Raw genomic sequence first — 17,418 nt, 5'->3', positions numbered from 1 at the left:
CAACAGTGTTGTTTCACGCATACTCCAGATATACACTGCATTCAAAGTATTCAGACCCTTTCACTTTTCCATATTTTGTTAGGTTACAGCCGTATTCAAAAATGTCTTAAATACAAAAAATGTGTCTACACACAATACCCCATAATGACAAATCAAAAACAGGCTTGTAGAAATGTTTCAAATGTATTAAAAACAAAAAACAGAAAAACCTTATTTACATAAGTATTCAGACCCTTCGCTATGGGACTTTAAATTGAGCTCAGGTGCATCCTGTTTCCATTGATCATCCTTGAGCTGTTTCTACAACCTGATTGGAGACCACCTGTTGTAAATTCAATTGATTGGACATTATTTGGAAAGGCACATACCTGTTTATATAAAGGTTGACAGTGCATGTCAGAGCAAAACCAAGCCATAAGGTAGAAGGAATAGAGCTCAGAGGCAGGATTGTATCTGGGGAAGGGTACTAAAAATGTATTGCAGCATTGAAGGTCCCCAAGAACACAGTGGCCTCCATCATTCTTAAATGGAAGAAGTTTGGAACCACAAAGACTCCTAGAGCTGGCTGCCCGAGGGAGAAGGGCCTTGGTCAGGGAGGTGACCAAGAGCCGGTGGTCACTGACAGAGCTCCAGAGGTCCTCTGTGGAAAACCTTCCAGAAGGACAACCATCTCTACAGCACTCCACCAATCAGGCCTTTATGGTAAAGTGGGCAGATGGAAGCCACCCTTCAGTAAAAGGCAGATGACAGCCTGCTTAGAGGCACCTAAAGGACTCTCAGACCATGAGAAACAAGATTATCTGATGAAACCAAGATTGAACTCTTTGCCCTGAATGCCAAGTGTCTGAATACTTATGTGAATGTGATTTAAGTTGTACATTTTTAATACATTTGCAAATATTTCTAAAAAACGTTTTTTTCTTTGTCATTATGGGGTATAGTGTGTAGATTGGTGAGGGGAAAATGTTATAATAAGGCTGTAACATAAAATGTGGAAAACGTCTAGGGGTCTGAATTAGGGATACACGATAAAACGGTAAGCATATAAGAATCGGCCGATATGAACTAAAAATGCCAACATCGGCATCGGCCCGATGTGTAGTTTAACGCCGATGTGCAAACCCGATGTCATTGCTGACGTGCGTACTTATATATATATACACACTACCGTCCAAAAGTTTGGGGTCACTTAGAAATGTTCTTGATATCCATGAAAACGTACATGAAATGGGTTGCAAAATGAATAGGAAATATAGTCAAGACATTGACAAGGTTATAAATAAAGATTTTTAACTTAAATAATTGTGTCCTTCAAACTTTGCTTTCGTCAATGAATCCTCCATTTGCAGCAATTACAGCCTTGCAGACCTTTGGCATTCTAGTTGTCAATTTGTTGAGGTAATCTGAAGAGATTTCACCCCATGCTTCCTGAAGCACCTCCCACAAGTTGGATTGGCTTGATAGGCTCTTCTTACGTACCATACGGTCAAGCTGCTCCCACAACAGCTCAATAGGGTTGAGATCCGGTGACTGTGCAGGCCACTCCATTATTGACAGAATACCAGCTGACTGCCTCTTCCCTAAATAGTTCTAGCATAGATTGGAGCTGTGCTTTGGGCCATTGTCCTGTTGTAAGAGGAAATTGGCTCCAATTAAGAGCCGTCCACAGGGTATGGCACGGTGTTGCAAAAGGGAGTGATAGCCTTCCTTCTTGTGTATAAGGTAGTTATTGTGAATATGTTAGATTACTTGTTAGATTATACTGCACTTTCGGAACTATGAGCACAAGCATTTCGCTACACTCACATTAACATCTGCTAACCATGTGTATGTGACCAATACAATTTAATTTGATACCCTGTACAAATCTTCCACTTTACCATCACCAAAGCACCCCCAAACCATTACATTGCCTCCACCATGCTTGACAGATGGCGTCAAGCACTCCTCCAGCATCTTTTCATTTTTTCTGCGTCTCACAAATGTAATTTTTTGTGATCTGAACACCTCCAACTTAGAAGGGTCTGTCCATAACACTTTTTTCCAATCTTCCTCTGTCCAGTGTCTGTGTTCTTTTGCCCATTTTAATCTTTTCTTTTTATTGGCCAGTCTGAGATATGGCTTTTTCTTTGCAATTCTGCCTAGAAGGCCAGCATCACGGAGTCACCTCTTCACTGTTGACGCTGAGACTGGTGTTTTGCGGGTACTATTTAATGAAGCTGCCAGTTCAGGACTTGTGAGGCGTCTGTTTCTCAAAGTAGACACTAATGTACTTGTCCTCTTGCTCAGTTGTGCACCGGGGCCTCCCACTCATCTTTCTATTCTGGTCAGAGCCAGTTTGAGCTGTTCTGTGAAGGGAGTAGTACACAGCGTTGTATGAGATCTTCAGTTTCTTGGCAATTTCTCGCATGGAATAGCCTTCATTTTTCAAAACAAGAATAGAGTGACGAGTTTCAGAAGAAAGTTCTTAGTTTCTGGACATTTTGAGCCTGTAATCGAACCCACAAATACTGATGCTCCAGATACTCAACTAGTCTGAAGGCAAGTTTTATTGCTTCTTTAATCAGAACAATAGTGTTCAGCTGTGCTAACATACTAGCAAAAGGGTTTTCTAGTGATCAATTAGCCTTTTAAAATGATAAACTTGGATTAGCTAACACAAAGTGCCATTGGAACACAGGAGTGATGGTTGCTGATAATGGGCCTCTGTACGCCTATGTAGATATTCCATTATCTACAATAGTCGTTTACAACATTAACAATGTCTACACTGCATTTCTGATCAATTTGATGTTATTTTTTAAAAAAGGACACAAGTGACCCCAAATTTTTGAACGGTAGTGTAGGTAGATGACATAATGACGTCACGAAAAATACAGCACTACACGTACAACACAGCATTCCTAACCTAGCCCACAATGTCTGCTGTGTGAATCTATTTTGAAGTTTCAAAGGAAGATAAAGGCCATTTGCAATGTTTGTGCTGCTATGCATCACCCCCAGACGTTCAGCGACTACTTAGAAAAGAAAAGCAGAAAAAAAACAAAGCTCATATTTCCAACAACTAAACAAGTTAAAGTCGAGCAGTCATTTGAAAGAGTAAGAACATTTCAGCGAGACAACTCAAAAAGGTGAAACACGTTAACGCCAAGATAATGAGATACATTGCCCTTGACAATCAACTGTTCTCTATCGTGGATGATGTTGGCTTTCGCCGACTGGTCGAGCACCTTGAGCCCCGGTACACAATACCAAGTAGGCGCTATTTTTCCAATGTTACCCTACCGGAGTTACACGTTCTTGTTGAAAAGCACATCCATGAGCTCCTTGCTGTGGGCGTCATTGCTATTAGCTTCATGACTAACGTCTTGAACAGCGATGTCAGCCCCATGGGCATGCGGAGTCTGAAAGCACAGTTAGTCGACGAGGATCGTGTAATATGGAAAACAGTATTGCATGCTCAAGAATGTGCTGGTTCTCCTACCACTGCTGCCATTTCAATGGAATTTGAGAACACGTTTGAAACTTGGAAACATGAACACACTCCAACCTCCATTCGAACAACTGACTCAAGAAATAAGCTCATCAACTGTGTCTGCAGCAGACGTGATACCCTCTGTCATGGCATGTAAACGCCTGCTCAATTACACTGCCGACACAGACCGTGGGGTTATAGCTTGCAAAAGTACTCTACTTGTGGCTGTGAAAAAACGATTCGGTGGCATTCTCTCTGAGCCTCTTTACTGTGTTGCCACCATGCTCGATGCTCGGTACAGGGACCGCTACTTCGATGCAGACAAGAAACAGGGTTTACGTGAAATGTTACAGACACAGCTGGACAAGATGGAAACTGACACAGTGACAATGCCCACCGAAGAAGAGGACCCACGACAGAAGTGGCGAAGGACAGACAGAGCTGAAACTTTACCGCTTGACATGTATGATCAAATCCTGGTTGAGAATGAAACGACTGAACAAATGAACAACAAAACAGTACAGCAAGTAAATTAAAGAAATAGGTTTTTACTATGTTTTACTGGTAATGGGGACATACGTAAATGCCAACAAAATAACTTTTTGGTGTGTGTGTTTTTCAACTATTTAACTTAACTAGAATGCTTAAAAAGGCAGCTAAACTGTTAAATATCAGTTATCGGTATCTGTTTTTTTGGCAAGGAAAATATCAGATATCGTATCAGCCAAAAATGTAATATCTGTGCATCCCTAGTCTGAATACTTTCCAAATGCACTGTTCACACATACAAATCAGTCAACTGACATACACATCAAATACCATAACACCACAAACGTGACGTCAACAATCACCTTCTTCTGTAATCTGATGACAGAGGTCCATTTCTTTTCCAAAAGACCAGCGTACTTCTTATCTAACTCCTCATTCTGTGGAAGAAAGGGAGGGGAGACAGAAATGGAAATATGAGAGAATGATCTCTAGGTTTAAAATTGTTGTGAGGAAATAAAATAATAGGTTAGTGTTGCAAATCGGGAATGTGTGGGGTTAGTTAGTGTGTGTGTACTCTTACCATATCTAATTCAGCCTCTTTCTTGAAGGTGGAGTAGGCTTCCTCATAGCCATTGGAGCGTAGGTAGTCTGCTATAGCTCGGTTTCTAACACACAGAGACAGAGAAAGAGAGAGAATTTGAACGCAGTGGCTGTACAGACACATACTACACATAACGTCAGGGCTCAGGTTCTCCGCTTCACAAGTTTTGACTGACAGCCATTATAAAGTTGAGCAACACGCGTGACAAAATGCCTCCATCCCCCTCGCTAATTGGGCTACTCTGAGTGAGGGAAACATTGAGTATTATAACACTGCTTTGATGTCACAGAAGAAAACCACACACCCTTGAGTCCAAATGTGCACTACACATTTTCATTATCAAATATTTATTACTGCCATGTTTGATCCACAGTTACAAGGATGACATGCGTGACACCCTGCGTTGTCCTGAAAGAATGAGCCTGTTTGTCATATTGTGAAGAACATCTGCTGTGGAACACGCACTTGAAAGCACTCATGATTGCATTCTATGCGCACCAGAATTACAATCCGTTTGTCTGAAGTGCCTTCTGAAAACCTAACACTAAGATCAGATTCTTTAACAATCCATGTTGGATTCGAGTTATGCACACCTGACCCAGATTGGGATTTATAAAGGAACTTTTGGGGATTGCATAAACAACCGTAATTGTGTTAGGGTGTGGACGCAGGGCTGTATTCCAAACCAAAAACTGCAAGTGTGCTTGCTTCAGTTCCTCAATGGCAAAGCTAGGAGAGCTAAAAGAAAGCACCTCTTTCCTTGAGTCAAAAGTGCATTGAAATGACTTAGGAACCGTGCACAGTTTGAAGGGGTGTGTGGCCACCTGGAGACACCAGTTAGACCTCTCACTCAAACCCTTGTAAAAGTGTTTTAATTGCTGCCATGGTCATGCATATGCTTTTTAAAGTTCTTCCATATTAGGACAATTTCCAAGAGTGGTTTTCAGAGTATCATAAAAAGGTATGTAACCTACAAAAACGATCTGTAACGTACATTGAGTTAGTGCACCATTCCAGTTTCAACCGAGCATGTTTTATTGAGTCAGTGTTTTCTGTGATGACTTATTGCTAAATGTATCCTTGAATGACAACAGTGATATCAGCAGTTCTAGCTTAAGAGAAATCTCAGTTCCACCTTAAGGCAGAAAGAGACCACACCCTGTCTGTCTGGCAGAAGCTGTGCTGCAGTGAAAGTGGGTGTGTGTGCTCGAGTGTGAAGTCCAGTGACATGTTTCCTCTAGGAAAACGACACTGAGAATTGAATCACAGATGGTGTGTTTATGGTTGTCATGGAAACATGGCGACACTCAGGAGAAGCAGATCGACCAACACGACCAAAACCACATGCGCGCACACAGAGTTGTATGTCTGAGTGGCAGCCTGGTTCCATTCTCTGATGAGGGCTACATTTTCTATGAGCAGCAACAAAACATCTCTGACATCATCAGCACTCCTCAAATGGCTTTTGGATAATTGTAATATGTGTGAGTGTCAGAGAGGGAGAGAATGTGAGTGTGTGTGCACAATTTTTTCAGAGAGAATGTGGTGTGTGTGTCACATTTACATAAGTAGTCAGACCCTTTACTCAGTGCTTGTTGAAGCACATTTGGCAGCGATTATAACCATGAGTCTTCTTGTTATGACGCTACAAGCTTGGCACACCTGTATTTGGAGAGTATCTCCCAGTCTTCTCTGCATATCCTCTCAAGCTCTGTCAGGTTGGATGGGGAGCGTTGCTGCACAGCTATTTTCAGGTCTCTCCAGAGATGTTCGATCGGGTTCAAGCCCGGGCTCTGGCTGGGCCACTCAAGGACATTCAGAGACTTGTCCCGAAGCCACTCCTGTGTTGTCTTGGCTGTGTGCTTAGGGTCTTTGTCTTGTTGGAAGGTGAACCTTGAACCCCAGTCTGAGGTCCTGAGAAGGTTTTCATCAAGGACTTTGCTCTGTTCATCTTTCCCTCGATCCTGATCAAGAATTTTTCACTGTGTGCCTAAATTTATTTGTCTGCGCCTACATTTTTTTAAAACTTCGAACACCTTGCAAAAAAGGGTCAGCGTAGAGCCCTGGGGATACAGAGTTCTGAAAACAGCCTGCAGTTCCCCGGTTCAATGAGAGGGGGCTGTCATTCTCCCCTGGTTTTACAAGAAAACACATTTTAATATCATAGCACATCTTGCCCTCCGGTCAGCCCTGACAACCATATGCTATTTTCCCCACTTCAAATTAGCCTACAGGCACGTACAAACCGAGGTTCCACAAGACCTGACACAGATCAAGGCAAAAAAACACTAAATAAATAAATAATAATCTGAAATCAGTTTTATGATGGCGAACAGCAGACTTTTCACTGTTTTTAGCATAGGCTACTGTTACCCCAAAACTCCCCGAATATTACCCAAAAAATAAGTGTGCATTGTTTGCTGTGGCCTTTTTTAAGCATAATTCTGATTGGTCAAGAGACTAGAGCAAATATTTTCAACTATCCGGATATCCCCCCAAAAATAATGATATTATTTAAATAGTGAAATAATTTCAAATGCCCATCTAAGGGTGTTTTCTCACATGTTCTCTTTCAGCAAATTTTTGTGAACTCAGTGCAGTTCCCTTAAAAAGGAACTCAAACCCCCTCAAAAGAGCCCCTGAAGCAAACCGAGACCACCTCCGGTTCCCTTTTTAGGACAATGTTAATGCAAAGCTCCCCAAGCTCGCATGTCATAATTCCAGCCACTAGAGTACTGCAACACCGGTTACTCTGCCATAAACCCTCACATTGGTGCCACAAAAGAGAGAACTCAAAAAACCTCTGTTCGTTTCACATCGGGGGCTCTTTTGAGGGGTCTGAGATCCTTTGGATTGTTCAAACTGCACTAAAAAAATTAAGCAAACCGCACTAAGTAAAAACATTGACTGAAAGGGACCAAGTGTGAAAACATCCTAACACACACCCCAAAAAATTGGGGACCTCACAAAATTGGGACCTCACAAAATGATGTGTATACGATATGTATTGCGATTTGATACTGAGATTTTATTGCAATCTGATGTTCCAAACATATTGCTCACTAAATTCCTGCTGCAGAGAGAAAAAAAAGTTTTGAGCAGTCAAGGAAATAGGTGCGGAAAAGATGTTGCCGCACTTTTTAAAAAGATTTAGAACAAACCATAGGATGAAAAATATCAGCGTTTTGGCAAATGTACAGCCAGCTATCGCTAGCTAATGCTACCTAGCATTACAAATCGATACTTTGAGTCAATGTAATATCGCCCAAAATAATATTGCGATATGTAACTATCAATCCCCTCCCACCCATATCACTAGTGTGTGTGTGTGTGTGTGGGCGTGCGTGTACTTACAATTCGTCTCGTTGTCTCTGTGACAGCACCATGTTGGCTGTAGTGGCTGCTCTCTCCCTCTGAGGGAGGCGGGTGAGACAGGGTGAGATGGTGTAGGGAGGTTCTCAGGTCCCTCGGTCAGTCGTTCAGACTTCAACCCTCAGAAACTATAACTGGTATTCCACAAAGACAGACAGGCAGAGAGAGAGAGACAAAGATACACAGAGAGAGAGAGAGAGAGAGGCAGCCAGAAAACACGGGGGAGAAAAGCAAAACAGAGGTAGAGGGAGAGTGGATGAGAAAGACAAAAATGTACTGTTGACGGAAAAACAATTACAGATAAGAAATGAACACGGTATACAAACAATGACTGATATCTGCCATTCTGCCTAATGGCAAGGCTCACTGCTCCTTTCAGTCTGGACTGACAGGTGTGGAACAGGTTTAGGCTGATAGAGCTATATAAACTCAACAAAAAAAGAAACGTCCCTTTTTCAGGACCCTGTCTTTCAAAGATAATTCATAAAAATCCAAATAACTTCACAGATCTTCATTGTAAAGGGTTTAAACACTGTTTCCCATTCTTCTTCAATGAACCATAAACAATTAATGAACATGCACCTGCGGAACGGTCGTTAAGACACTAACAGCTTACAGACGGTAGGCAATTAAGGTCACAGTTCTGAAAACTTAGGACACTAAAGAGGCCTTTCTACTGACTCTGGAAAACCCCAAAGAAAGATGCCCAGGGTCCCTGCTCATCTGTGTGAACGTGCCTTGGCTATGCTGCAAGGAGGGATGAGGACTGCAGATGTGGCTAGGTCAAGAAATTGCAAGAAATGTCAGGACTGTGAGACGCCGAATACAAGGCTAATTGGAGATGTGGTAGACCACGTGCATCAAAAACCTGCACAGGATCAGTACATCTGAACATCACACCTGTGGGACAGGTAAAGGATGGCAACAACTGCCCGAGTTACACCAGGAACGCACAATCCCTCCATCAGTGCTCAGACTGTCCGTAATAGGCTGAGAGAGGCTGGACTGAGGGCTTGTAGGCCTGTTGTAAGGCAGGTCCTCACCAGACATCACCGGCAACAACGTCACCTATGGGCACAAACCCACCGTCGCTGGACTGGCAGAAAGTGCTCTTTACTGAACGAGTCGCGGTTTTGTCTCACCAGGGGTGATGGTTGGATTCGCGTTTATCGTCAAAGGAATGAGCGTTACACCGAGGCCTGTACTCTGGAGCGGGATCGAATTGGAGGTGGAGGGTCCGTCATGGTCTGGGGCGTTGTGTCACAGCATCATCGGACTGAGCTTGTTGTCATTGCAGGCAATCTCAATGCTGTGCGTTACAGGGAAGACATCCTCCTCCCTCATGTGGTACCCTTCCTACAGGCTCATCCTGACATGACCCTCCAGCATGACCAGCATGACCCTCCAGCATGTTTATTGTTTTGCTGAGTTTACAGTTGAAGTCGGAAGTTTACATACACCTCAGCCAAATACAATTAAACTCAGTTTTTCTCAATTCCTGACATTTAATCGGATTAAAAATCGCCAGTCTGAGGTCAGTTAGGATCACCACTTTATTTTAAGAATGTGAAATGTCCGAATAATAGTAGAGAGAATTATTGATTTCAGTTGCTTTCACATCTTTCATCACATTCCCAGTGGTTCAGAAGTTTACATACACTCAATTCGTATTTGATAGCATTGCCTTTAAATTGTTTAACTTGAGTCAAACATTTTGGTTAGCCTTCCACAAGCTTCCCACAATAAGTTGGGTGAATTTTGGCCCATTCCTCCTGAAAGAACTAGTATAACTGAGACAGACTTGTAGGCCTCCTTGCTTGCACACGCTTTTTCAGTTCTGCCCACAATCTCTCTATAGGCTTGAGGTCAGGGCTTTGTGATGGCCACTCCAATACCTTGACTTTGTTGTCTTTAAGCCATTTTGTCACAACCTTGGAAGTATGCTTGGGGTCATTGTCCATTTGGAAGACGCATATGCAACCAAGCTTTTAACATCCCGACTGATGTCTTGAGATGTTACTTCAATATAGCCACATAATTTTCCTGCCTCATGATGCTTTCTATTTTGTGAAGTGCACCAGTCCTTCCTGTTTGGGTTGGTGTTCAGCAAAAAAACAGTTCCCCAGACCACAACATGATGCAAACCGTAGTCTAACCTTTATTTACCTCTGTCCCATCTTTGATGCACCTGTACTGACCTTGCCTTCTGGATGATAGCAGGATGAACAGGCAGTGTCTCGGGTAGTTGTTGTCCTTGATGATCTTTTTGGCCATCCTGTGACATTGGATGTTGTATGTTTCCTGGAGGGCAATGTGTAATGCGTCGTGCCGACCTCACTACCCGACCTCAGAGCCTTACGGTTGTGGGAGGAGTTGCCGTACCAGGTGGTGATACAGCCCGGCAGGATGCTCTCGATTGTGCATCTGTAAAAGTTTGTGAGTGTTTTAAGTGACAAGCCGAATTTCTTCAGCCTCCTGAGGTTGAAGCGACACTGTTGCGCCTTCTTCACCACGCTGTCTGTGTGGGTGGACCATTTCAGTTTGTCTGTGATGTGTACGCCGAGGAACTTAAAACTTTCCACCACTACTATGCCCTCGATGTGAATAGGGGGTTGCTCCCTCTCCTGTTTCCTAAAGTCCATGATCACCTCCTTTGTTTTGTTGACGTTGAGTGTGAGGTTATGTTCCTGACACCACACTCCGAGGGTCCTCACTTCCTCCTTGTAGGCCGTCTCGTCGTTGTTGGTAATCAAGCCTACCACTGTAGTGTGAACAGGGAGTACAGGAGAGGGCTGAGAACGCACCCTTGTGGGGCCCCAGTGTTGAGGATCAGCGGGGTGGAGATGTTGTTTCCTAGGGGTGGCCCATCAGACTATCCAGGACCCTGTTGGACAGGGCAGGGTCGAGACCCAGGGTCTCGAGCTTAATGACGAGTTTGGAGGGTACTATGGTGTTAAGTACTGAGCTGTTGTCAATGAACAGCATTTTTAATCATAGGTAAAGTTTGTATCGTTACGGATTCTGCAACACGGTGAGACTTTATGGCTGGAACTGCAAGTGTGTGTCCAGGATTCCTGTTAAGTAGCAGTTAGCTGCTAGCCATTGTGAAAACAGAGCAGTCTAACGCTAGCAGTGCTATCCCACCAGTGTTATCCACACCTGGGCACAAATGTAACAAAAAAAAGAAAGTGTGAGATGATTTAGTTATTATGCCTACAGCCTCTGGAATAGCCTGCAAGAGATCCTAAGGGGGGGCCGAAACTGTGGACATATTTAAAACATTTTTTTTTTTTTACATCGGAGTATTGTGTAGATCGCTGATTTTTTTAAAATACAATTAAATCCATTTTAATCCCACTTTGTAACAACTAAATTTGGAAATATCAAGGGTGGTGTGAATACTTTCTGAAGGAACTGTATTAGTGAACACGTGAATATCTAATGCAGTCCAGTCAAACGTTCAGTTTTGCGCCAAAATTTAATGTAGCATGCACCACAGATCTCAAGGTAGATCTTGGTCAGTTACTTGTCTCCTGTCCATCTCTCAATCTGTGAACTACATCATACTCAACAGCCAGACCGTATAGTAAGTAATACCACAGTAGACTTAGCTAGGAGACTAACTCTCCAAACCATCCAGAGAGTCACAGACACACAAGGCCCCTATAGACAACCGGGATCTTAGAGAGGAGCTAGGGCTAGTATTACTGGACAACATTTAGGCCACACACAAAGGGATGGGCATTTGACTGTTCGTGTACTGGCCTAGGCTGAGAAAATTTTAATGGCACTAGCAGTTCGCAAAGTAGCCTAAACGGAAAATAGACAAAGAAATTATTTCAAAACTGCAGCTCGTTGGAACACATTTTACTACTTCAAATCAACCATTGGATTTAGAATTTGTGATTAAACGATTGTCATTTGGCAAGGAATGTAGCTTGTGTCAGATACACATCTAATTCTAAAATCATGTGCCTTAATATGAGTTGGTCCCCTCTTTGCTGCTTTAACAGCCTCCACTCTTCTGGGAAGACTTTCCACTAGATGTTGGAACATTGCTGCGGGGACTTGCTTCCATTCAGCCACAAGAGCATTAGTAAAGTCGGGCACTGATGTTGGGAAATTAGGTCTGGCTTGCAGTCGGTGAGGTGTTCAATAGGGTTGAGGTCAGGGCTCTGTGCATGCTAGTCAAGTTCTTTCACACCGATCTTGACAAACCATTTTTGTATGGACCTTGCTTTGTGCATGGGGGCATTGTCATGCATAAACAGGAAAAGACCTTCTCCAAACTGTTGCCACAAAGTTGGAAGCACAGCGTTAAGATTTCCCTTCACTGGAGCTAAGGGGCCTAACCCAAACCATCAAAAACAGCCCCAGACCATTATTCCTCCTTCACAAAACTTCACAGTTGGGACTATGCATTGGGACTGGTATCCGGCATCCGCCAAACCCTGTGCTCACAATGTTGACATCAGTAAGCAGCTCACCCACATGACGCCAAACACGCTGTCTGCCAGCTCATACTTTTGTGTATGTAGTGTAGATAATATCCCCATAATCTAAAATAGACATAAAAGTGGCCTTGACAATTTATTTCCTGTTAAGAAAATTCAGACATGCTTGGTTTCTGTAAAAGAAACAAACCTTGAACTTCAACTTCTTCACCAGCTCAGTGACATGTTCTTTAAATTACAGTTTGGTATCAAGCCAAATACCAGGATATTTGTAGGAAGGAACTCGCTCAAATTGTGTACCGTTTAGGGATGTGGCGATCAGATGGTGATTGTCAAGCAAATAACTGGTCGGTCTCAAGGTAATTGACCGTTAATGAACATAAACACATTTAGCATCTCCTGGCTTCAACGTATAGCCTACAAGCCACTGATGCAGACATTTGGAACATTTTAAAAAGTCTAATAAATCCATCTAATATAGCCTACACCTTCACAACAAATCCATTAGTTATTTTAGACAGGTCTAAAGAAACATGATACGAAGAAAATGTAGTCTATTTCAGAAGAACAGAATAGCATAGTCTGAGTAAAAAAATAAATATACATTATTTAACTAGGCAAGTCAGTTAAGAACGACAGATTTTTACCTTGTCAGCTCGGGGATTTGATCTGTTACTGGTTTAACGCTCTAACCACTAGGCTACCTGCCGCCCCTTATGTTAGGTCCTGATCTGGCTATGCCAAATGGCTGTGGGCTACACATTTAGCAGATAAGATTTCCTTTGAATTCTGTGGCATTATTTTATAGTATGAAGAATACAATTGAACGAAGCTGAATAAAATATAACATTTTTCTCCAAACGATTTGAGGGAGTGCGCACATGCGGCTATTCTGTGTTGAGCGGTTAACAAAGAAATAGGTACTGCTATATGCTTAATTTAGAGTTATTAATGTAACTTTAGTTGTTCTACATGTTTTGAGTTTTAATACATTGTAAGGCTGCATGATGCAACTAATGATGATTTGAAAAAAGTAGCTTGAAAGGCATGAGCTCTGCTTTGTTTTTTTTGCGCAGGGCGTACACACTTTATCAGTCTCTCATTCACAATTTGACAAGCACTTGATAATGCCTCACATTTCATGGCGGCATCCCCTCTGTGTGGCAGTAATGCACCCTAAAAAAGAAATCCATGCCTTTTGCTTCCAGTGGAAATTGTGCCCTTGGCCCGGAGCGCTGCATTGCGCCCTTCTCCCTGAGCGCTGCGTTGCGCCCTTCTCCCTGAGCGCTGCGTTGCGCCCTTCTCCCTGAGCGCTGCGTTGCGCCCTTCTCCCTGAGCGCTGCGTTGCGCCCTTCTCCCTGAGCGCTGCGTTGCGCCCTTCTCCCTGAGCGCTGCGTTGCGCCCTTCTCACAGGCTACAAATGAAGACAGACACATCGGGGACGCAACCTTATCCAATTCCGAGATGCATATTGAAGATATTGGAAGAACTGTCCACATGTACTTTTCATCAGCAAACAACAACAACAAACATCAATTGTGCTAGCCTATGTCAATCTACTAAATTGAACTATTCTATGCTAAAAAATAATATTCCACACATAGTCTGGGACAGTTGTGGGATGCGATAGATGCCAAATGAATACAAATACTTGCATCAAAAAACGTTTTATGCAATGTGGCTGCCGCAGCAGATCAGAAAATCTAGCTTAAAATGTTGATAAACTATTAAGCTATTTCTTCACATTATAAGCACAGCAATGCGCACATGGTAGTAGGCTATACGCGTGAATGTTCCATTAGCAACAAAATACCATTATCAAAAGTGAATGCAATTATGCATGTAATGCTTTTATTATAAAGGTGCATTTTTATGATGAAAATGATCTTCCCCAAACATGAAACTCACGCGCTGCTTATGTATGCTAATTAAGCTCTTTTACAACCCTTGTAAAGCGGAATAATGGGCTTCATTTTAAAGAAGTTATTTGGCCACTTAAATTGCGATACAAACCTTATCAAAACATAAAGGCTAGGCTATGAGGTGCGCGACTATGAGTTGAAAAAGTCACAAAAAAAATAACTGTTTCTTATGCTGGGCATCATCCACAAGTGATAACATAGGCTAATATTGTCACCCATCAGACTATTCTTGATTTAATCTCGTCTTTGCATATACTAAATAATAATATATATGGGTGAAATTTGTTTTGATGCAGCCGTCTCCAAACAAGGGGCAGCGGGAAAAAATACATGTCATCTATGCACTTAAACAGCAAATGGAGGATGCTTTTCCCGTGGTTCATTTTCATGCCAACCAGGTAGGCTATACAACCTGCTAAGCACTTGTGGGAACTTCAAGACTTATCAAAATATAGTGTGGTATAAGCACAGCACGTATTACTGAATAAAGAGTTCCTATTTACTATTTTACCATTATCAGTTCTTAAATAACTTAAGTTTATTTATTTATTCAGGCAGCCATAGTCTTATGATTGTGTAATGATGCATAAGTAGGCTCAATCATTAAAATTGAATAACAAAATACCTTAAAAACATGTAACACATAGCCTACCGATTACAAGGTGCAGCCTGTGTCCAAAACATTGGAGTCTGGTCCAGTCATTCAACGCGACATGATTAAACTTCTCCCTTCATTTTGTTATACAGTGTTGGGATGGCGACTTTGGAGAAATATGTGCAAGATGGAATCTTGAATCTCCTGTCCAGCTTGTTTATCATATTCTTGAAGCTGTCTTTGCAACTGTAAATAGGAACCATGTATTTGGCTATGTGATAGGTGATGATGTGTCTGCGGGATGTTTTAGGTAGGGCATTATACTTGAAAACACATCGGCAATCAATGCCTGTTTGACGTAGGTGGCTGGTTGTGGCTGAGGGGCTTTGCTGCTGTTGGGCTTTTTTTCCCACCACCATTCTTCAAATGATTGAATCAATTTGTTGTGTTACCTCTTGTAGTCGCCACAAATCTGAGGTACTTTTAACAACTTGCATTTGGTTGTCATTGGTTTGCCTGGTGCCAAAATACTGCCATACCACTGAAGAGGCACCCTTCTTTGGCACCATATACGACACTGTCGTCAGTACTAACATCACTCATGTATCCAACACACACTCGGAGGTAAAGCCACAGAGTTTCTAAACCTCATACTGTACCGTCTTTGGTAAAGCACTTTCTCTCCTCACCCACCAGCACCTAACTGCGTGCTCTAAGCCGGGAAGCTCGTGATTGGCCTGCATGTGCATTCCAAGCGGAGTGAATGAACAGTCTAGATCGTCTCATTGGAGGAGGTACCGGAGTCTAGTTGTTGTTGTATTAACAGATCGTCAAATAAAGAAGAAAAATCACAGCCTCTTGCGATATGGATATTGCACATACCAATATCTCAATTTCGATCTGAATTGCATTAATCATGCAGCCCTAGTTTCAATGTTCCAAACATATTGCCCATCATGTCTTCTGAAGGGAAATGAGTAATGAGAAAACGAATTTTGATGAGTCATGGAAATATGTGCTGAAAACAAATTGGCTCCCTATTTAAAAAGACTGAGAACAAGCTACGATATAACAACACTGGAGCCTTTGGTGCAGGTACAGCCAACTAGCTCAACATTTTGAACGCGATATTGTCGCTACATCGCCAGAAATAATATCCCAAATATTAGGATGCACATTTCGGGCAATTTTGCTGCCGACTCACCGAACCCCATTCACCAGTCACAAATTGTTTTAAAAAAATGTCCAAACAAAATGACGTGACCAACAGAAAATACTATGCATGCTTGTACAAAGAACTGACATTTTTCATTAAGAGCTTAATGAAAACATGCAACAATAGCACATCAATTGTCTTATAGTAAAAAGTCTATAGCCCATTATTGAACATGCAACTGCCGTAATGAAGCAGCTAAATAAACATGTTCAAACATTTACCAAAATGCAATTTGTGGGAAAACACTGACATAGGGCTGGGCGGTATACCGTATAGGCACGGACGGGTTTGGGTTTTTACTTTACCTTCTATAACGGCATTTGAATGTTTGGTTTGTTACATGTGATACGCCGTGTGTAACGTCCATTTTTATAGTTTACTCCGCTACTTGAGTCCTCTCTCTCGCTCTCCCTAGTCCCTGTCACTCAACGAGCGCATTTGTTGTTGCTTGACCAAGAGACACTTTCGTTCAGTCTGCATGGTCAATGCAGCACATGCAACAATGTCGATGTTGTTTCCACTTTGATCTTAATATAAATCCACATGTGTTCCATAATTACAATATTAGTTTGTGTTTCTTATATCTGCAAACAACTAGTTTGTATTTTCTTAGCAAGTTACTCGAAATTGTGTTAGCCACTAATGCTAATCGCTAGTTAGCTGACTAGCTAACTAGATAAAGTACTGAGTCAGAGCAAAGGTATCTAGCTAAATCAGCATGTTTTTTGTGCAACAGTATCTTCTAAATCAAAGAGGAATAGGCGAAGCATGAATATGTTGGCTATATGAATGAAGATTTAATGTAGCCAAAAATTATAGGGTACCCTAGGAAACACTGAACATCATATTGGTTCCTACCCTGTCACTATAACACGTCAATGGCATTTTCATTCGTTGTCATGTCAAACAACACTGTATTCAAAGTGCACACTATTATTTATAATCTAACTATAGAATTATAATAAACATTCTATTTCCATGGTTCCAGAAGTTCACCCAAGTGTTTTGATCTAAATCGCAATTGCAACATTTGGTTAAAAATAAGGCCTAGTATTTTTGCCCACATCGTGGCAGTCTGGAAATGATCTAAAAAATGAGTGCAGGAAATGCAAAAATTGATGGAAATTGTTTTAGGTTGAAGTTGAACTGAAAAGTATAAAACAAATCAGAACTGAGAAAGACCCATTGAAATAATTTAGAATATGTGTTGCCACCCTAGGGTCACACACTGCTGATAAAGCAAATGTTGAACTTTTATTAATCAAAAACATAAAATACCGTCATACCATCAAAG

The 17,418-nt window shown here is 41.9% G+C and overlaps 1 protein-coding gene across 3 annotated transcripts in view; it reads right to left on the bottom strand.

The window, feature by feature from the left end:
• Nucleotides 1-17,418, bottom strand: part of LOC112216723 (lissencephaly-1 homolog B) — a 47,786-nt gene that overhangs the window by 26,724 nt on the left and 3,644 nt on the right. For all 3 annotated transcript variants that reach the window (XM_024376742.2, XM_024376744.2, XM_024376745.2), the window contains exons 2-4: nt 7,920-8,071; nt 4,545-4,629; nt 4,327-4,401 (exon numbers count right to left, since the gene is read on the bottom strand). In XM_024376742.2, the coding sequence (XP_024232510.1) occupies nt 4,327-4,401; nt 4,545-4,629; nt 7,920-7,951 (192 nt within the window). In that variant the 5' untranslated portion in view covers nt 7,952-8,071. The remainder of the gene's footprint in view (nt 1-4,326; nt 4,402-4,544; nt 4,630-7,919; nt 8,072-17,418) is intronic.

Source organism: Oncorhynchus tshawytscha, linkage group LG17 (assembly GCF_018296145.1).
Source record: "Oncorhynchus tshawytscha isolate Ot180627B linkage group LG17, Otsh_v2.0, whole genome shotgun sequence".
Classification (NCBI taxonomy): Eukaryota; Metazoa; Chordata; class Actinopteri; order Salmoniformes; family Salmonidae; genus Oncorhynchus; species Oncorhynchus tshawytscha.
Note: the sequence above shows the minus strand (reverse complement) of the source record. Positions and strands in the feature narration are given on the sequence as shown.